Below are 21,053 nucleotides of genomic sequence, written 5' to 3'. Positions count from 1 at the left end.
GATCTTGCCGAATCTTCGCACGCACCAAAAGTTCTAGTGTGAGATGGTGAGGGAGGGAAGGGAGAAGGAGAGAAAAAAGAATGCGAGAGCTCTAAGCCGCATATGCTGTAACCCCTCCATCTCACTCCAACCAACAGGTGACACAAGCAAACCATTTTGTTCTACCTTTGCACTTTGCATTATGAGAGGGAGATAAGGCAGATAAGAAACCGCCGAAATTAGAATTTCATCATGAGCAGAGATGAGCGAGCAATTAGCAAAAGTAACTGAAGAGAGAGAGACAGCGAGTGGAAGAGGCAATTGGAAAGAGCAGCAGCAGAGCATGGAACGCGCTCTCGCTTCTTCCGAACTCCCACTCTCATTTTTTCAGCCGTTCCAAGCGTGCGTTTTTTAGTCAGCTCCGCGATTTTGGCAGTAACTAGCCGGAAAGTAGTGTAAAATCAACCGGCTAAAGTGTCGCGCAAGTGTTTAGTTAGTGTAGTGCAGTGTTAAAGCGTTTAAAAAACAAAAATTTTAAAAAAAGAGTGTTTCAGCATCGAATGATCCAATGCGCAGCGAGGAAGAGGCAACATGGCAGATCGGCGAAGTGCGAAAAAAGGTGCGTATATATTTGAAATACATACAAGTAATTATTTTGTGCATAAATTATGCAAAAGTCAGCGGAGCACCCACCGGCGTTAATGTCCCAACACGGCGTCTGTCTCACATTTTTCCATTCTGTCACGTGATGTCTAGCAATGTGTGGGTGTGTTTTGTGTTTGTGTGAGCAAATGCTGCTGAAGAACAGCGAAGTGAAGAAGAGGGTAAAAAGGAATCAGTAAAAGCGACAAGCGTCTGCGCACTTCATCTTTTAAAGTGAGGCCATACAAATCTTTTGCTGATCTGACTCTTTCACGCTTAAAAGTGCCCGCGTTAAAATAAATTAACGTTTCTAAAAGGGTGGAAAATATGACCAAACTCGAGCGTGAATAAAGCATATCGGAATATGCGTGGAAAAGGATTTTGTCAGTTCGTTCGGAATAGTCGCGCGGCTGCGTTTATAACAGTCCCGTTTCTTCTTCGGTCGAGAAATTAGCAAGAGCAGAAGAGAGTGGGAGAGGCAACTGAAAAGAGCAGCAGCCGGAGAGCATGAAATGTGCTCGCTTCTACCGCTCTCCCAATCACTGTTTCGGCAGTGGAAATACGGAAAGTAAAGCAAAAACAAACGGATAAAGTGTCGTGCAGGGGTGACGGGCAGCGGCCGTAAGTTTGTGTTTAAGCTTCCATTGAGCAGAGGCGGCGGCGAACAAGGGGCATAATGGCAGCATAACCAATTCTGAAATCGAGATGTGATCGATAATCCGAGTGAAATTTTCAATTTGAATTAAACAACAACAAATAGAAGCAGAACGATGAGAGATTGGATCAAGTACTCACTACTCACTAACGTTGAGAAGAGAGTGTTTATGTTATTCTGTACTCAATCTGTGTCTCTGTCTCAATATCTTCCTCTCCCTATAATGTATTCTGTAAATGGGTAAAAATTATACAATTATCGACATTTACTTATATTTTTACGGTCGGCCTGACGCCGACTTCCCTTAGAGTTTTCAGTCTTGTTTTTGCTCTTCAAGGAATCAGTTCGGGTAGGAAACAAATATAACAAAATCATCCGAAATGAGTAGTTCATCAGTACAGACCGCACCTTGCATTGGGATCATGTGCATCGACGTGGCGGTGTGGCTACAGGCCCAGTATGGCAAGAAGTGGCACAACTATTTGGCCGCCTCATATGTGAAGCACTTGGAGGCTGTGGGGGCCCATGTTGTGCCCGTCTGGTGAGTGGGGGAGGCAAGAGCACCAGAAAATATACATAAATTGCATAAACAAACAACAATTTTGTTGCAATTTTTTGCTTTGCGGCCATTTGGGCGAAGTGCCAAAAGCTTTGTGCAACCGGCAATGAAAACCAGAGCGATGCGAGCGAACTATTTCTCTATTTAATAAATTTCAAGTCCATTTAATTTAATTTTCGCTAAAAAAATCAAAATTTAGCCTCATGGCTCTCATCATTCTGCTTCTCTTTGTTGTTGTTTGTTTGAAATTGAAGAGAAAATCAATGGTTGTCGATATAAAATTGCACTCGGATCAACGATCACATACTCGATTTCAGGATTGGTCGCGACCGCTCCTACTACGCTACGCTGATGGATCAACTCAATGGCATCCTCCTGCCCGGCGGGGCCATCTACATCGATGAGGCCGAAGCACAGTCGCGACCCGACCTGACAAATGACTGTGTGCGGACCGCGGAGATTATCTACCAGCTGGCCATGGAGCGGAATAAGAAGGGCAGCGATCCCGAGGAGTACTTTCCACTGTGGGGCACCTGTCTCGGGATGCAGCTGCTGCTCATCAACGCGGCCCAGAACCGGAAACTAAGTGCAAACCAGGTGCGCACCAAGTGCCAGCGAATGAAAAAAGCCCTGCCCGTGTGCTTCACTGAGGACTACCGCAAATCGAAGATCTTCGTGGACTTGCCAGAGGGATGCTTCGCCAGCCACCATCACGGATACTGCATCACGACGGATAGCCTGCAGGAGTATGGCCTTGACACCGACTGGCAGGCACTGGCCCTGCAAAAGGATCCAGCTGGCTACGAGTTCATCAGTTTCATCAAGCACAAGTACTTCCCCATCTTTGCATCTCAGTTCCACCTGGAGCGGTCCGCGTTTGAGCAGCTCTTACTCCCGCGAGGACACCTGCAGCGAGACCCACTCCCGGGAGAGCATTCAGCTGGCCGAGCGTCTGTTCAGCCCCTTCGTCGACGCCTGCCGCATCAACAAGAACCGATTTGCCAGCGCTGAGAGCAAGTCGCGCCATCTGATATGGAATTTTCAGCCGGTGTTCTGTGGCAAGCACGAGAAATCCGACTGGCTGCAGTGCTACCTCTTCGAGAAGAATGTGGATTACCCGAAAGAAGAAGGCATTGGAGAAGTGGGTGAAGAGTTGGAAGAGAAATAATCGATGCGAATGCTGCTGCCAAACAATAATTTTATTAAAGCTGACTAAATAATAAATTCATAGAGTGCCAAACTTGGATTTGCATTTAGTTTCCCAATTTGCCGTTTACTTTGATATTGTGTATGATATTTTCTATTGCTCCTCTTCTTACTCTACGCACATCCAAGTAGCTTTTCTGTGTACTTTCCCCACATTTTCCGCCTCATGCAAATTCCACTCTGTACTTTTCCGTTCAATTTTTGGGTTCGCTTTTCGTTTTAAGAATTTTCCACTGACGGAAAGCTACAAGTATTTTCTCCTTTGCCTTCTTCTCTTTTCACACTCGCAAATGGAATAATTTTGTACATTTTTTATGGGTTTGCCTGTGGCATGAGAGCTGGTGACTTTCCATGGGAATACCTTATGTTTTACTCAATTATGAATCTACACATTCAATAAACTGGCTGTGTATGGTATAATAAATACTCTTTTTTGCTATTCCCTTGTTGGGGCATGCAATTTCCCATTTCTTTCCTTAGTTAGGGTATAAAATGTCTCCCCCTTCTCCAATTTTGTTTCCCCAAAAATTTCCCTTTTCGTGCCTATTCATTGGGTTTCAGTCCTTGAGACTTTTATGGCCAATTCCACTCATAATTAGCCCATGACAGAACGGAATTTGTTGCTGAATTCCTCCACGTGCACACTGGGCCACAGGTGAAAGTTCACACTGAAGTGGAAAGTATTGTACGGCGGGTATCCGTGTAAATAATTGCCGCTGCCCCACGCTTGTTATGGTGTTGTGGCTTTCACCTGTGTTGTGTCTGATTCCCACCATTATCCATGGGTGCGAGGATTGTATTGTTTGTGGCTTCGATATTGGGTTGACGATGGTGGCGATGGTTTATTGTCGTCGTCTGGTTGTCCTGGCACTCTGCTATCTCCTCGTCTGGCTCTTCCGCAATGTCTATGTCTACCTCCCTGTCCTGCCCCATCCCCATCCCCATATCCATCCATTGTGTCAGTGCCTTTGATCTCTCTGTCATCGAATGCTAATGAGACTAGACCAGGGCCGACCAGTGTCTAGCCTTTTTCATGACTTGTTAATCATTATCATCGAAGTATTATCAAACATGCTCCACGTGCTCTGATTGATTATTGCGCTCCTATTATGGTTTTTCCTTCGTTTTCCTTTGTTTTATTTATGTATTTTCGTTTTGGGAATATAAAATCGGCTCTAGTGTCAGCATAAATGCCGCATTGAATGCCCTTGTGCCCATTTTATAGACTCGTTTCGCCATAGAATGGGTGTATTCACACTTATTCACATGCATTCATACACTCACACACACGCACACGCACACAAAGGGAATGAAAGGGGTAGGGAGCGAGAGAGAGAGACATAGAGAGGGAAAAGTAAAAGTTGGCATATTTCTCGGGTTTTCTCAACTGAAAATTAAGCCGCATTTCTCACCCCTTCCTCTCTTCCATCTCTATGTCTATCTCTACTTATCTCTCCCTCTCTCTCACCCACTCTCTGTGTGCTTGCCGCTTTTTTGTGTGACGTCATAGCACAGGCTGTGTCTTAGCGCCTAGGGCCGGCCTTTTGCCTTTTTTTATAACCTACTTGCCGTGCATTGAACCTGGCTCTTGCCTCTGCTCGGCTCGGCTCTGCGTTGCTCTCTCTCTCTCTCTTACTCTGTCTCTCTTGGGCCAGCTCTCTCTTTCTTTCGGGTGTCTGCTGTATTTCTGGCTGGAGAGAGAGAGAGAGTGAGTGAGAGGCTCTGGCTCTGGCTCTGGCACAGGCACTGCAGGCTGCAGCTCAATGTTTTGGGCCAATGAACCCCCGTGCTGCAAGGACATTGCAGTCGCTCTGCCGCTGTGTCGAGTGACATTATGAAACCAACAACGAAAATAGCAACAACAACAGCAACAGCAGTTGGAAATGCTGCAGAAGCCAAAGGTCCTTTTGGCAACACCCAACCCAGTGGCAAGCCCTCGCCCCTCTCTCTCTCTCTCTGTAGACGGACAATTTGCGCTGATTTGGCATTTAAACTGCAGTTGAAGGATACGGCTACCAGATTTTATATCTACAAGTCCATGTGCGTGTGTGTGTATGCGTGTGCGTGTCTGTGTGTGCTTGTGTGTGCTTCTGGCTTTGATAATCCCTTCTTTTGGCCCGACAAATGGCCCGGACTTAACAGCCTCTCGGGGTCTTAATTGGAGCAGGACTCTGGAACTTTGCCCTGACATTTCTTTCCATTTTTTTCCCCCTTTTGTTTTGTTTAATTTTTGCTTCTACTATTATGCAAATTACAGGGTAGCACTGATGGAGTTTATTTCTTTAAAGTATTTTAAGTATCACTTCAGAGCATAATATTTCTCCTTTTCTCTTGGTTTCAGGCATAAGCAAAGCTGGGGCATGGAGCAAAAACAATTGGAAAATATCCTCATGTGAGTAGAATCTCTGCCACCTGTGAACCTCTCCTTTGGTACTTCCTTTACACCTCAATCCAATTCCTAACAGCATTTGATTTTGGCTGATATCTCAATTTGTTATTGCTAAGCGATTGGACTGCAATTAAAGTGTATTTTAACCCACTTTCTGAACCATTAAGGGAACGTTTCCATTTAAACATTTATCAAATTTTACTTCATATTTATCTGCCCCGAAATGCTTTCAGTGTCCACTCCTCCTTAGGTCATCTGTCGTTCCATCAGCTCTAAAGTGTCCCTCCATTTACATTTACGTTTCCTGGACAAGGAGCAGAACTAGGGCAGGAAGCGGTATCCCCCAAGCAATTAAAATACTTGTTCCCCTTGAGCCGCCCCCTCATTTGTCAGGCGACTGTGATCCATAAAAATGTTCCGCGTTCACTTGCCCCAAATTGTTGCCTACTTCTCGGGGAGGTGGGCATGCGGCGCGTGTGGTGCGGTAAGCCTCTTAAGTGTAATGGGGCACACACTTCTCTATTGGCATATTTTTGTTGCTGCCATTTAAGGCCGATTTTAGTACATTTTCGTATTTGGTATTTGGTATTTTGTGTTTTTATTTTTACATTACGCGCCCAATTATGGGCTGTCGCCTGTAGCTTTGGCTTTGGCTTTGGCTTTGGCGTTCGGCTTTGCCGTTGGCTAAATTTAACCTAAACTTCGGGGCGTGACATTCAGCTGGCTCCTACCTCCCTGTCTCCTCCCTCATGTGTGTGTGTGTGTGAGTGTCCTGCTGGTGACGTCATCCGCGCTCTTGCAGCGGTCGAAGGCCAATTGAGAACGCGGCCAACAAAGAGCTTCATTATTTGCCAACATATTTGGGTTAAGCCCCCATCGCTCGCATCTGTAACCGTGAGCCATTCATTCTACGAAAGGATTAGACCACTTTGGCCCAAGGATGGGCTCATCATCTCATCTCTGAGATCTCCTTTATCTCGGGTGTATCCTCGAAAATTTAGTGGGTCAAGTGTTCCCTTGGGTTGGATCCTGGGCTTTGTTCTGCGGGGTCTGACCTTTGCCCAAATGAAAGCAAAGGAGGCGTTTGAATGATCCCAAAACAACCGAAACAGAACAGCGAACACGAGAGGACAGGGCTCTGAAATATGTACGTATCCTTGCGGAGGCACTTGGTTTGCAAATTGTTGCAATTGTTATGGGGTCGAAGGATGTCTGCTCTGCCTCCTGCCTCCTGCCTTCTGCCGCTAGTGGCGTTGCCCCAAGGACATTTGGTGCATTCAAATTAGCTGCAGTTTATTTATGTCTCTCGAGCATCCATTTTCCATGCAATCCACAAAGCGCCACAGCGACACAGCGACATGCCATGCCACGCCTGTTGTTTGGCCTTTAAATACTCTTCTCATAGAATGGAATATACACGTACATAGATATACACACACATGTGTACATATCCATATATCGATGATGGATAAATGTCCATAGAAGTAACCCCAGCAATGATCTGTCGAAAGGGCATCCCAGAAGATCCCGGCATAGCCTTCGATTCTCGTTGTTTTTTTTTGGTTTATTAATAAGTGGAGCGGACACAGGGAGGCACGCTGTGTGTGCTCTACTGAACAGAAAACCCCCCTCCGAAGCGGCAGGGCGTGGTGTGTGGCAAATTTATAAATAAATCCTTAACCAAAATGTCGGACTCGAGCGAACGCAATGAACCAAATGCAGTTAGAGCCACGCCCAGCTGCCAGCTGCCAGTCCACCGCCCGAATCATGGCCGATTCAATTATGTGTGGCAGCGGCAAGGGAAGTGTGGCAATGGGCAATGTGTTGCAACGTCATAGGTACCAGTACCAGGAAAAACCGCGAAGCACAAGCGGCTGAGGAAAAACCGCAACCGCAACGGCAAAGGCAACGGCAACGGCAACGGCAACCGACAAACGTCAACGACTCTAAGGACAACAAACGACAGAGACGACGACGACGACGACGACGACGACGACGACGACGACGACGACGACGACGAGCTGTTAGCCCCTGACCTAGATAACTATAAAAGAGATGGAGATACCTGAAAGAGAGAGAAGGAGTGAGCCGACGTCACCATTTTGGAGAACCTTCGGTAGGTGCAGCGGATGATGACGATAAAGGCGATGATGATGATGCTTAGCGGGTGGATGCCATGCCCTTGCCATTTGCCGCCTTATCGCAGTGGCAGCACAGCAGAAGATACTCCTCTGAAGTACTGCCCCATGCCAGAACCCCCCTCTCCCCTTTTAGCCTGCCGAGAACCTCATGCAAATGTCGCCGTTTCCGCTCCACTGGCCGTATACGCAATAAACTGATTATTATTGAGTTTTTAAATTCAATTTGCAAGCCAGACCAAACGGCAGTAACGCTCTCGGATGAGGGCGGACGCTGACGAGAGCGCGTGGAATGCATAAAATTCTGAAGAAGGGATTTTTCGAGTGGGATGGAGAGAGAGAGAGGGAGAGAGAGATGCCATCGAATGGAATTTAATGCGCTCGGTCCACGAGTCATTTGCCACAGGACTCCTACTCGTCCATCATCCGCCGCATGTCCTTGCACTTGTCTCTAATTAAAAGCGAAGATTGCGTCAGTTTTGATATGTGACTTACTGACTGACGGACTGCCTCGCCTCGCCTCGCGTTGCCCTTAAAGGCTAAGGGGAGACTCCTTCCAGCAGGTTCTATCACACGTCATCATCGATTGGGGTGGACCACAAGGTGAAAAGAAAACCAAAGCGAAAACCAAAGCGAAAACCAAAGCGAAAACCAAAACAAAAACTGCTTCCAGTTCCAATTGAATTTCGCCATTCATGAGCAGGCAGGACCACTGCAGGACCTTGGACTAACCAGCCACTAACCCACTTCCAATTGCCCAAAATCGAATTAAATGCCCAGCGACGTGTGTGTGGCGCAATGAGGCAAACGAAGTTACCACCAATTCCTGGGTTCCGTGTGGGGTTTCCTTAGGGAAACAAACTGTCAGCAGCTGAACGGCGAACGGCGAACGGCGAAAGGCGAAAGTAGGTCGAGGACATTGCCATGTGGCTGTTGGATATTATCCGGGAGAGCGTATCCCGTCGCACTTGCGGCAATTATGAATGAAATCCCATTCTGAGCAGAGCTGGGAATGCCATTTCACCGGCAGCTGCCGCCCGAAGGTCGTCTCTCTCTCTCTCTCTCTCTCTTTCTTTCTCTGCATATAGCTGGAATGACGTATGGAGCCGCTCAAGGATGCCTCCGGACCGGGCATCGGGTTCAGCTACTGCCACAGCTACAGCTACAGCTACAGCCACAGCTACAGTGCGGTACGTCATCGTCAGTGCAGTGCAGTGCAGTTGGCCTCCGGGGCAGGCATTAACCTTCAACCGGCGCAGAGACTGCATTGCTCTCCCTTTGCTCTGCTTTGGTCGATTTGTGAATGAAAACAGGGCCAAGCCCGGGTCACTCCCTCTCTAATTGATTTTACAACCAGCTCTCGGCGGAAAAACTACACCCAAAAAGCTCGCTCAGTGCTTAGCGTTGGGGGAATTTGTTTTCTTTTGGTTGGCTTCCTCCTGCTGGGGATAGGCACTCCCGCTTTCATTTATTTTACTTTTATCTTTCCTCTGGCATGTTTAACCTCCTCTCATTTCCTTTCTTTTTGGCCATTTTCCTCTTGACAAATTGTACGTGCAGTGCTCCCGTTGCCAACTGCCTACTTTAGGGATAAATGTTTCCCGTTTTCTTGTAATTTTTCTCGTTTGCAGGACAACACGTAGGCCTGTTGGCTCGTTAGGCCTCAGAACCAACTGCAAATGTCAGCTTATGCATTCGTTTTGGGGTCAGTTCTCGTGAATAATTGATGTCCCCTGGGATGGGAGCCTAAACAGCTTGAAAACTACATGACTAATTGCTAACTACTTGTGGAAGAGGGGCATAAGTTATGTTTTAGCAGCCAGAGCAGAAAAATTCCCAAGTACCTGCCCCTCTGAGGGTATGCGTTGCCCACCCCCTGCCATATCCTCGTGCCAGTGCGAAATGGAGACATTTTGTTTGCGTATTGGCTTCAATTACCGAAACACGGGCTGCATAGCTAATGAGATTCCTGGCACACACAAACACATCCCCGAATTGGGGTATCGGCCGGCGGATCGGGGGGCGGCCTGTTGTTCTCACGTTGGATATGGGAGTCTGGTATTTGGGTCAGAGTGTGAATTAGCATAAGTGATGCCATGCCCATGCCCGTGCCCTCTCCTGCTGCTGGCTGCTGGCTGCTGGCACACGTTTCTCCTCGAGTGTTATTCAATGAGCAAAGATTTAATTCGAGCACCCAAAACAGCGGAAAAAATTACCCAAGAGACACCCTAAAACAGAACCCAGGAGGGGGAGCCTCTGGAAAATTTCATTAATATTTCTTTTTGGGAGAAACGAAATTACAAGGGCAGAAGAAGTGCCATTAAAACCGGTGTGTGTTTGTGTGTGTGTGTGTGCGGGGAGAAACAACAAAGATAACAAGCCGGAAACATGAGCAATAAAAATATACAATAAAAAACGTGAAGAGGCATCAAAAGATGAGGTTGCAGCGGCATCGAAGCTCAGGAGAGGAGAGCAGAGAACAGGAGATACTGGGGAGACGTCTCCACCCATCCCCGAACTGATGTTGATGATGAGATGGCGGGCCAAAGGTACACAAAATACAAGTAAATATTGGTATGGAAGTCATAAAGGCACAGAGTATGAATGAATACGTATGGGAGGGAGGTGTTCATACATTTTCGAATGAATATCATGAGAATGAGTCCTCCTGCGACGCTCCTCTGAATTACTGCCACTAAAAGAGAGTCAAAAAGTTGACTAAGACCTGGCCGCAAGCTCAGACTGTTCCTCACGCTCCACGCTCATGTGTGGCTGTGCCGCAACACACAACAAGAAATAAGATTAATTATTCTGTGGTGATGCATGCCCTGGAAAACTGCCTCAAAGCGATGGCATCAACTGAAGGAAAACAGTGGGAGGGCAGAGTGGGTCCCTTCTCTTAGGGTATCCCTGGGTTTCATCAGTGCCTGCCTCCCTCTCGAGTCTGTGGCAACAAGTTGACCGCCGCCACGTCCCTACAGCTGTCATGCCTCTGCCTCTGCTTCGCCTCCTTCCCACGGTTTCCACGTTCGGCTGGCGCGTGCAGCAAATTAACACGCCCTGCCTCATAAACATTCTGCCTCCCCACTCTAAAAAGCAACCACGAAATGGGAAGTGGAGGAGGCTTTGGGATCCAAACTCCAGAAGAGAAGTTAATGCCGCGTAACCTGTTAAAATGAAGCCCGTACTCTCCCGTATTGGTGGAGCTCCCCGATGGAAATGGAAAGCCTTCTGCACTTCCTCCTACCTTCTGGGGGCCATAAACCAAACGCAAAACAAAAGAAGGAGAAGGAGGAGCCAGCAAGTGCCAGCAGCCAGCGAAGGAGAGTAGAAATTATTTCCGTTTATTATTAATAAGCAGCCACATTCCGCTGCCACATATACTCGCACATGACGAGGCAACTTTCTGCGGAACTGCGAGAGGAAACGGAAATAGAAATAGCAAGCGAATGGCAGCCTAAAAATATTTACCAGGAAAAGACTCTTAATTAAATGCTTAAAAATAGCAATTCATTTTGCTGAAAAGAAAGCGAGAGCGAGAGTGAGAATGGAGACGAGAAAACAGCACATGGGAGGAGCTGGTGGGACTACGAGGGACAAAGAGACGGCTGAAACTATTCTTGAGCGCTGTCAAAATGATTACGTGCCTGGCAGCAGCACGTAGAGCAGGAGAGGGAGGAGAGGAACGAACGTTCTCTATATTGTTACGAGTGCCCGCTCCGTACTCCTACAAGAGCAATTTCAAATTAAATGGGGGAAAACCCTCGTAGAGATAGAGATAGATATAGAGGGAGAGACAAGGAAAAGGTTGCCCCGGCCAACTGTGCGTCTGAGGAGCAACAATCACAGCTGTAAAAATCACACATAGGCACTGTGCGCCCTCAGATCTGCGTTGCGTATCGCTTTATCCCCCCATTTGTCGACTGTCAACGGGAATTAGGTCAAAGGATATTTTTAGACATCATCCGCAGTACATAGAAACGTACTAGGAACAGAAACCTACATCAGGGGTGCGGTGGTGGGGTGTGGATAGTGCGGGAGGGATGCCAATTTGTGGGAACGTTGCCAAAATGTTTAGTTTCTGACATTTTTCATCATCTTTTCGGTCACGTCGGTGGGCAGACAAGTGTGTGAGTGTGTGTGTGTGTGCAACAAATCAACATGGAGCAGGGAACATGGCGCATGGAGCCTCCGCCACTTGAGTGCGTGACTGTGTCGGCCATTTAGCAGGAGGCAGACTCCTGGATTGGCCATTAAATCAAGGAGGAGAGAGGAGCGCACTCCGCAGTACTCCCTGCGGTTCAGCCAAGTTTACGCTTAATATTCGCACTAATTTCATTAATTTGTTGCTACCGCATTTGATTTGCCGAACAGATGGATTTTTATGATGGTTGTTCGGTTGGGAGCCAAATGGGAATTCCCGATTCCAGGGCGGAGAGTGGAATGTATTCATTTCGAAGCTGTCGCACACAAATCAATCAATGCAAAAATACAAAACTCAAACTGAAACTCAAACTCAAATGCAAATACAGGACTCTACTTTTACTGTTATTTCTCCATCTCCTTCTTCCGAGAGATGCCGCCTGTCAAATCAAACTGTCAGATGGTTTCGGTTTTTTATTGCGGTTCGACGGGACATGGTTATTTGATATTTATTGTCTGCCAGTTGAGCTGGAAGCATATTAATCAAATGCCGCAGACATGGCTCTCCCCTCTCCTCCTCAGACTGCTCCTGCTGCTCCTGCTGAGCGCCCTGCGCACTCATTATAAATTCAACGAGAATCCCCATCGAGAGATGCGTCTTCAGTCATAGCCATATATTGCCCTGACAACCAAATATCTTGATGGCAATTCAATCGTTGACCTACTTTCGTGGACAGCAAACTTTTCCACTCATTTCTACTTTTATTTCGGGGTCGGGTTGACGGTCTGGACTCGATTGTAGAGTGGGGAGTGGGCAGGGGACGGCAGACCACTCGGCGTACACTCAATCTCGAATCGCCATGACAGAGTCCTGGAATTGCTCTCCTAATTGCATATTCCATATAACCATCATCATCGTATCGTAATCTGTGGGATGTCCATTGATTTGTGGCTATTTTTGGACAACTTTTTTTATGGCTGAAAGTTTTCTGCTCCGATTGGTGTCACACGAAATGGCGCGACGGTGGCGGAGCAGACATTAAACGAGAAATGAACGGCGAATATTATGATTATAATGGATGGATGGATGGATGGATGGATGGATGGATGGAGGGAGGCTCCATGGAAATGGCGATTTAATTAGTTGAAGAACAGAATGAAGTAGAGATTAAGGCGGAATAAGTAGCTTTGAAGGTAGAAATACAAGCGGCCATTGAAGAGTCTTTGCTCAACAGAATGTTTAAGTGATTTCCCAACCTGAAAAAGCGTAGTAAAAAATGCAAAGACTTTCTCTTTGTGTAAATTATTTCACTTTTATTGAACTCTCATTTTGCGTGTGGATTGCTATGTGGTTTGCTGCCAGTGTTACATTTTGCAGGCCCGATGGCTTGGCTGCTGCTCTGCTGCTCTGCTGTTGGTAAATAGTTAGTAATATGTTGTAGATGCTGCTGTATATATGCGTACGTAGGTGGTGTATATATCTGTATGGTATATGGTATATGGTTTATGGTATAGTTATTTATGCTGATATTGTTTCTGTATATATTCCCTCAACGGTTATTGCTTTTGCTTACGACTCACGTATATGTTAGGTATATATTATATTGTATATGTAGAATGTGTACAAACGAGTATAGTTAGGCCTTGGCTTGCATTTTACTTTGCTTTAATCTGTAGGTTAATCTTCTCGTATCTGTAAACTGCATGTAAATCTGTGTGTAAACTGCTAAAGTACGCGTAAAGTACATTGGTATTAATACTCTCAAGTCGGTTGCGCTCTTTTTTGGCTTCTTGTTCGGTTATTCGAATACTCTACTTTGCTGGATGTGGAGTGCTGTTCCTATATCTTGTTCGCTATATCTTTATATTTAATTTGTTTGGTTTGGCAAATTAGTTTGATTTTGATTGGAATGGAACAAGTTCTTAATGTAAATAATTCAAGTTAAAGTTCAAGTTAAAGTTAAGGCTAAAGTTAGGGTTTGTTTTGTTTTGTGTGTGTGTTTTCGGAACATAGATAAATGCCTGACGACGAATTGTTGATCCCATTTAACATTCACTAAGGAAAATCTACACTTAACTTATCATACGAATTTCTCTCATGCGAAAGAAAAGATTTGCTTCACTTTAATCCTCTTTTCTTTTGCTTTGACTTTTCCGATAAAGGCACGAATCGTTTAGGAATTTATACGTCTAAAGGAAATCTACAACTGCGGAATGAAATGAAAAGTTTAATTCATCTTTTACAGTCTTTGGTATGCGTGTGTGGAATGATCTTTAGACCTAGAATCAAGCGGATAAATGTGAGTTATGACGAATGCATCTACTCTCTACTTAATAATTCTTCTTCTTGTATATATTTTATATATGTTTTGGTTTTTTTTGGTTTTCGTTTTCCAAGTGCAAAAGTTATTCAAATTTTTATAAAATTTTCTCATTTCTCATTTCAATTCTTGTGGTTTGGTTTCCCTTTTTTCGTTTGTTTGGTGAAGACTTTCGGATATGATGGATGGGGTGGTTAGGAGGGGGGAGGGTGGGAGTAGGGGAAGGCTTGTTGTATCACAGATTTTGAAATGAATTCGGGTGAAAGAGGGGGAGGCAATGGGGATGTGGAGCAATGCGACTCGAGAACCTTCTAATTCCTTCTAGCGCCTCGCATACTGACAGCAGACGGAGCTGCGCGGCACCCGCTGGGTGGGCAGGCCGGACATGCCCTTCAGATATGTGTAGGAGACGGGCTGCCGCAGAATTCTCTGTGGCGGCGGCTTACCCTTGCCCCCGCTCTTGCCCCCCGACACCGACGTTGCGGCGGTGCAGGAGCCGCCACTGCCGCACTTGGAGACGGCCGTCGGCCTGCTGCTCGGCTGCTGCTGGTGCAGCTCCACGTTCGAGGCGGACTTGAGAGCCGACTTCAGTGGCATTGCCGAGTGGGTGGCGGCCGCCGGAGGGGGTGGCGGCGGTGGCGATGGGCCGCTGCACGAGAGCGAGCGTGAGGTCAGCGAGAGGCTCTCGAAGGCGCGGCGCAGCGAGGATGTGGAGCGACGATGCAGCCGCGAGAAGCTGGCACGGTTCGTTTGCTTCAGCTTCAGTTGGAGCTGCTGGCGCTGGTGCTGCTGCTGCTGCAGGTGCTCCTGCTGCTCCTCAATGTCCAGGGTGCTGCTCGTCTCGCTGGAGGCGCACGACATGGACATCAGCTCCAGTCGCGACTGGTGTGCGGCCAGGCCACGCCCCGAGGAGCACGAGTCGGTCGATGAACTGTGTGCATCCTCCTCCTGCTGCTGCTGCTGCTGCTGCTGCTGCTGTTGGTGCTGCACGGCTGCAACTGCCACTGCAGCGGCGGCGACTGCGTCATCCGACTGAAGTAGGTCATCCTGCGACCTCAGGCCGAAGCGTCGGCTCAGCTGCCGAAAGAAGCCCAAGTTCCGCTCGAAGCGGGGCACTGGCGACACGCTGAGGCTGCTGCCCGGCGAGGAGCACACCTCCAGCTCGGACATGGACTTCTTCCCCAAATGGTTGTTGTTGTTCAGGCTCCCGTTGCTCCCGTTGGAGGAGGCCTTCTCCTTACGCCTCGGCTGCTGCGACTGCGGCAGCTCGTCCGCAAAGCAAACATGAGGAGTGCCCATCGGAATGGCTCGAATTCAATTCAATTTCTGGCCAAAAGCAATTTCCTTGGTCTGCTTCCTGAATCCCTTTCGCCCGCTTCCTTGTTGCCCCGTTCTGGGCGCGGCTGAGGGCAGTGCAAATGGCTGCACTTCCGCTGTTCTTCCGCTTCCTGGCTGCCCACTGCTGACACCCTTCCCCGCGATCCACTTCCTTTGTTATTGTAGCCGGTCTTTGTCCGCGAGAGACGCCGCCCGCCGATTGCTGTTTTGCCGCTAGCTGCTTTCGGGTGTCCCTTTCGTGGTTCCCTCTGCTTCGTAGTTCGTGCCTCGGGAGAGTGTGTTTTGGCGTTCGTTCGGTTACGTTGTCCTGCCGCGTTTGAGTCGGCAAATCGGAAGCCGCTTCCTTTTATAGACTCGCCCGGTGTCTGCGAAGCTCTGCAAAGCGTCGCTCTCTCTCGCTGGCTCTCGCTCTCTGCACAGTGGAGTCCAGGGCATGTTCAAGGGAGGGTAGGAAATCGTCAAGGAGGGAGCTTGGAACATGCAGGCAGGGCCCTACCTTATCTTTGCTTTACCCTGCACTCTCCCACCCCCTCTCGACCACTCTCCTTTGTCCTCCTGCTTACCCGCATTTGTTGCCTCATCTCATCAAACGGGAAGTGAATTTTGTTTACCGTTGTGTTGTGTTTGTGCCTGGGATGCCGCCGGCCGCGAGCTGCCTACTGCCAACTGCCAGCTGCCATCTGCCAGGTGGTGTCAATGCACGCGCCCCGCCCCTCTCCTGGGGCGTGCCGCCTTAGGGCGCCTGACTTTCCATCAACTTCTGGACTTTGCTCTCTCCCGCGCTCTGCCCCGCTCCTTCCTCGACTTTTAATTGTTTTCCCTCCTCGCTTGCTTGCTTCCTTCTTTCGATCAATTATTAATCAGCTAGACGCTTTTCCATTTTCCATTTCCTTTTGTTTCGCATTTGATTCCATTTCGGGTTTTTCGTTCGGCTAAAAATAGCCCCTTCAAGGCGGAGTGCCACTCCTTTGAGGGATTTGACTAAAAATATCCTTGGTTATGACAGTTTTCAAGTGGCACACTTGGGGCACCCATCTGGTAGGCCAAGAAGTGCCTCCCTGGGCCCCGGTGCCTCCGTTGCGGCAAAAATAGATTCAGGCCGTGCCTCCCCCCTCTACCCCTGCTATTAGTTGCATTGTTGTTGCTTTTTATTTAATTACGCACAAAATTGATTTTAATGCGCTATAAATAAAGTCGGATGCCAATTTTATGGCACAACATTTTAAGACAATCTACGACAACGTCGCTGGCGCTGGCCATGGCGGTGGATGTGGCTGTGGATGTGGCTGTGGCGGTGGTCTAATGAAGTCCTTTGTCTTGGCCCCACGATGAGCAGAGTGAGAGGGAGCGGTGAGGGATTTAAGTAGGTGTCAACAGCGATTACTCCACGCCTCAAAATGCTGAACTTCTAATTAGAGGCGCAATTGTTGGGTGCCTCTCCCGCCGACTGACGTCAGAGCGGCCGCTGATTCCTCCATCCCCAGAAATGACACAACTTTCGAGTCAATTTAGGGCTCAACTGTTGGTGTGGGTGCTCCTTTGGCGCTGACTTGCTAAGCGGCTTGTCGCATCCATTTAGCGGCGCATTAACTCATTTGTGACTTAATGAAGCTAGCCATCGGATGGATTAACAAATGAGCCTCGATGTTATCCTGCGGATCAATGAACTCCCTGCGATTGCCAGCAAAAGTGAAAAGTTTCTAAATTTAAGCTAATTATACATGGAACAAGTCTCAATTGATGCGAATATTTGGCCACATTTTGAGGGATTTTTTGAATGAAATTTGCTGAGACAAAATCTTAGAGTCCATCAAGTTAAAGTCCTATTGCTGAGATAAGAGAAACGAAGCTATTTCTCCAGTAATAAACAGATAATTAATTGCTTAATTCTATTGAAATAATATCAAAATAGATTAACAATGAAGAGGGTGAAACACTTTTCCGACTTTCTTCCGTAAGTAATAAGTTTTCGCCAGGCTTTTCAATTCATTAAAACTCCTTCAATGGGAACATTGGGACAGCATTTTCCCCCGAAGGCTGGCTGTTGACTGTTTGTTGTCTTTGGCCATTGCTGATTCTATTCTTCCAGGAACTCAGCCCAGAGGGTTGCCCCCTCCTTCCAGCCGTAACCCCATTCGTGACCTTTTCGCCATGCACTTCTCTTTTCGTGCAACGCAGTTTTCCGGCGTATGAAAACATACAAAAAACGAAGAGCAGAGAGCGGGAAAATTTCGCCAACTGCGTCACACAAAACTATCAAAATGCGGGATTTGTTTTTCTTTTGTTTTTCCGGTTTTGTGTGTGTGCAGATTTCCTCTTAGGGAATTTGTTTGTTTGCAGATAAATCATGAATTTTAATTTGATTTTGTTGGGACGTTAAGTGTGCCAAGGATATGCGGCTCCTTGAGCTACGGGTGCCTTGTTTATTGTGGCCTAAGCATCCGGACAGGAAAGGGTTCAAAGAGACAATGACCCTGAAAAGAGGACATGAAGGAGAGAGGAGACGGCCTTCATCCCACAGCCCACCCATTGGGAAACCTACATAATTGAGGTGTCATCAAATTTTAAACGCTTCGCCAGTGGGGCAGTGTGGCAGTGTGGCTGTGTGGCAGTGGGGCAGGCAGGCAGCATCGCCGATTAACGTCACGGAGTCGCACAGACATTGGCATGGACATGGACATGATACGATATGCGCGCTCTCTCTCTCTCGTATGTCAAAACTGTAAGGTCGAGTCCTTCAGCAACTTGATTTTGAGGACTTTGCCTACATCATCAGCAGCAGCAGTAGCAGCAAGAGGGAGGCAGGCCAATCGGAACTGGAGTCCATGCACTGGCACACTTTCGGTGTCTGTTCCCAGTGGGAACAGTGGGAGAGTGTTCTCTAAACAAAAGTTTGGAGGCCACGCCACTCTCACGACTCTCGCTCGCAGAGAGAGCTTTTTGCCTACGTTAACGGTGTCCTTAAGCTTTGCGCTTAACCGTTACAATTGAAGCTCTCCTTGATGTCTGCGTTCCATTCGCCTTGACTGAAATTTGATTTTTGTTTTGTCTCTCTCCCCCACCCCCTAGTAAAGTAAAGTTTTGGTTTTGGTTTTTGTTTTTTGTGGTATTAGTCATGTATATTTTGTATTCCATTGACATCTAGTCTTAATTGTAGATTAAATAATTACTAAAAATATATCTACATTTGTGTTGTATAGATTCTTGTCATTTTCTTAGGCCTCTAATTACATTTCTCGCTACAGTTTTTATATTCTCCAAACTACCATAAAGTTTTCTGTTGTTTCATTTCATTGATATTTTTTGTTCTTTTTGTTAGAATAATTGTTGTTTTTGCTTTAAAAAAATGTGTGAATTATTGTAAAGTTGTTGGGTTTTCAATTAGAGTGTTCTTTAAGACATTTTCCTTTGTTGTTTGTTCTTTTTTTGTTCATTTTTCCTTTGTATAAATTCGTTAATTTGAAATTGTTTTTATTTTATTCTTTAAGTTATCGAATCGAATTGAAATGAGTGCAAAGCAAAGGGGAAAACTGTTTAAGAAGTGTGCAGAATCTCTTGTTCATCTTTCAACTAAATGTGTCTCAAAAATCGAGTCTAACTTTAGGATTACTCATCGCAAGATATGTGGAGTGGGGCTAGAGGGGTTTAACTATAATAATTATCTAAATAACGTTTTCCTCTGGGCTAAAACTATGTTTCATTCTTTAGTTGTAAACTGAAAGTCCCTACAGTACTGGCCAAAGACAATTAGATCGTCTCAGGCTGCATCTATCGTAGCGCACAGAAGACAGACAGACAATATGTTGATTTCTGGGGCACACCCATGGGTCCATCTGCTGTATCCTCTCAGCGGACTCAGCCTTCTCGCACATTTATAAAATATGCTCCATGCTGCCACCTTCCTTGCTCCTTGGCATTTAGGCACTCGTCGTACATCACTAGGATCCTGGGATCCGTATCCAGTCCCGTCTCCACTCCTTGCAGCATCATCTGCCCCTTCCACTTAGTACATGTGGTGGAGGGTGTAGGGGCAGCAGACCGCGTAGCTGGGCACTCGCGAGTAGAGGCCGGACATGCCCTTCATGTAGACGTACTGTACGGGCGGCCGCAGGATGCTCTGCTGCTTCTTGTCCTTCTTCGAGGAGGAGGAGGAGGACTTGGAGCTGGAGCTGCTGGAGGCTGCTGCTGCTGCTGCTGTTGGAGTTGTGGGGCGAGAGGGACTTCTTCTTCAGCTGCCGATGCAGCGGCGTGCTGCTGCAGGAGAGGGAGCGCAGCGAGGCGTTTGCCGTGGTGGCCGCCGAGCTGGAGAAGTGCTGGAGCATCCGGCTGACCGACGAGGAGATGGAGATGCGGCTGAGATGGAGTCCGTGCGATTTGGAGGCGGAAGCGGATGCCGCCGAGGCGGATCTTTGCTTCCTGTTTTCATTTTCATTTTCATTCTCATTATCGTTGTCGTTGTCGTCCTCGCGCTCATTGTCGCCGTCGTTGTCGCCCTCTGCCTCTCCCTCGTTGCTGCTGCTGCCCTCGCTGCTGCCGCCCTCGCTCCTGTCCTCGTCGTAGTGCATCTGGGGATGCAGCTGCTCCAGGGCGCTGCCCGGCCGGAACACGGCATCCACGTAGATGTGTCCCTGGTTGTCGTAGAAGTCGAGGCCCGTGGGCGAGTACCGCGAGTATCCCGAGGTGGGCTCATCCAGATCCTGGCTGGAGCCTCCTGTCATATTCATGTTCATGTTCATGTTCATGTTCATGTTCATGGACATGCCGCCGGTGCATTCGTGGGAGCCGCGCTCGTAGCTCAGGCTGAAGGAGTCTGTGGAGCTGCTGCGGATGTCGTCCTGGCTGCTGTAGACCGTCTCGTGCTGCGGATGATGCGAGTGGTGATGGAAGTGCTTGCCCAAGTGTCTGCTGAGCAACTGCAGCAGACTCCTGCTGCGGGAGAGCTTCTTCTGGCCGCGCTGATGGCGCTGCTTGCCACTGCCCAGATCCATGGAGGAGCTGGCCGCCGAGCTGCCGCTGGAGCTCGACTTGGAGCCATTGTTAGGCGAAAGGGTATCCATTTCAGAGTGTTTGTTTATTTATTTATTGTTCTTTAAAGTTCTCTTCACTGGTTTTTGTCACTAGTTTGTGTCACACTTCTCTGAATCACTCGAGTTCTGTTGGAGCTGCTTTTAGCTGCTGTTTTTTGGGATTTCTTCGGAGCAGATGTTTCTCTGGAGGTTTTCGCGTCCCGTGAGTTCTGGCAAAGACTATTGCTGGCTGCACTGCGGCTCCTGCTTTTATACACATCCTCAATGTCGTGTGTGGCAGTGTGGCAGCGTCGCCTCGGCTCAACCTTCGCCTCCGACGAGGACACACGCAGGACTCGTTGCTCGCTGCTCGTGTTACGAGCGCACCCCGACGACGAGGCCCAACGACGAGGACTGCGACGAGGACTCATCGACGACGATGAAGTGTCGACAAGGAGCAGGCACACAACTAATGAAGGCCCATTGGCGGAGATGGGGCCCTGTTCTACCTGTTGCCTGTTGCTTTGGCTTTTCCACTCAACGTGACTGCTGATGGCTTCCCCATTGTGCGGCAGGGCTGATGCCTGATGCCTGATGCCTGATGGACGACTCTCGGCACAACACTTCGGCGCCGCTTGTGCTGCACTTTTGAGCTGCCATCATTGTGCGTGATGGGG

The 21,053-nt window shown here is 47.8% G+C and overlaps 3 protein-coding genes across 3 annotated transcripts; 1 reads left to right on the top strand and 2 right to left on the bottom strand.

Moving 5' to 3' along the window:
- Window positions 1-1,422: 1,422 nt before the first annotated feature.
- LOC117894504 (gamma-glutamyl hydrolase B-like) lies at window positions 1,423-3,055 on the top strand. Its single transcript, XM_034801614.1, is given in 3 exon segments — window positions 1,423-1,817; window positions 2,153-2,723; window positions 2,725-3,055. Coding segments are annotated over 3 exon segments (1,011 nt in total). The 5' UTR covers window positions 1,423-1,656; the 3' UTR covers window positions 3,004-3,055.
- A 10,561-nt stretch (window positions 3,056-13,616) lies between these two features.
- On the bottom strand, window positions 13,617-15,695 carry LOC117894507 (ecdysone-induced protein 74EF). The gene has a single exon (XM_034801616.1). It carries the CDS (start codon window positions 15,329-15,331, stop codon window positions 14,354-14,356), a length of 978 nt encoding a protein of 325 aa, XP_034657507.1. The 5' UTR covers window positions 15,332-15,695; the 3' UTR covers window positions 13,617-14,353.
- A 3,565-nt stretch (window positions 15,696-19,260) lies between these two features.
- On the bottom strand, window positions 19,261-20,451 carry LOC117894549 (uncharacterized protein DDB_G0271670). The gene is given in 3 exon segments (XM_034801670.1): window positions 19,261-19,550; window positions 19,552-20,081; window positions 20,133-20,451. Coding segments are annotated over 3 exon segments (1,002 nt in total). The 5' UTR covers window positions 20,428-20,451; the 3' UTR covers window positions 19,261-19,373.
- Window positions 20,452-21,053: the final 602 nt, after the last annotated feature.

The sequence above is a fragment of the Drosophila subobscura genome, chromosome J (genome assembly GCF_008121235.1).
Source record: "Drosophila subobscura isolate 14011-0131.10 chromosome J, UCBerk_Dsub_1.0, whole genome shotgun sequence".
Classification (NCBI taxonomy): domain Eukaryota; kingdom Metazoa; phylum Arthropoda; class Insecta; order Diptera; family Drosophilidae; genus Drosophila; species Drosophila subobscura.
The sequence above is the reverse complement of the archived record's forward strand: the minus strand, read 5'-3'. Positions and strand labels throughout refer to the sequence as shown.

What these genes read in the sequence shown, in the direction of transcription:
- LOC117894507 (XM_034801616.1), bottom strand. Translation starts at nt 15,331, where the DNA reads ATGGGCACTCCTCATGTTTGCTTTGCGGACGAGCTGCCGCAGTCGCAG.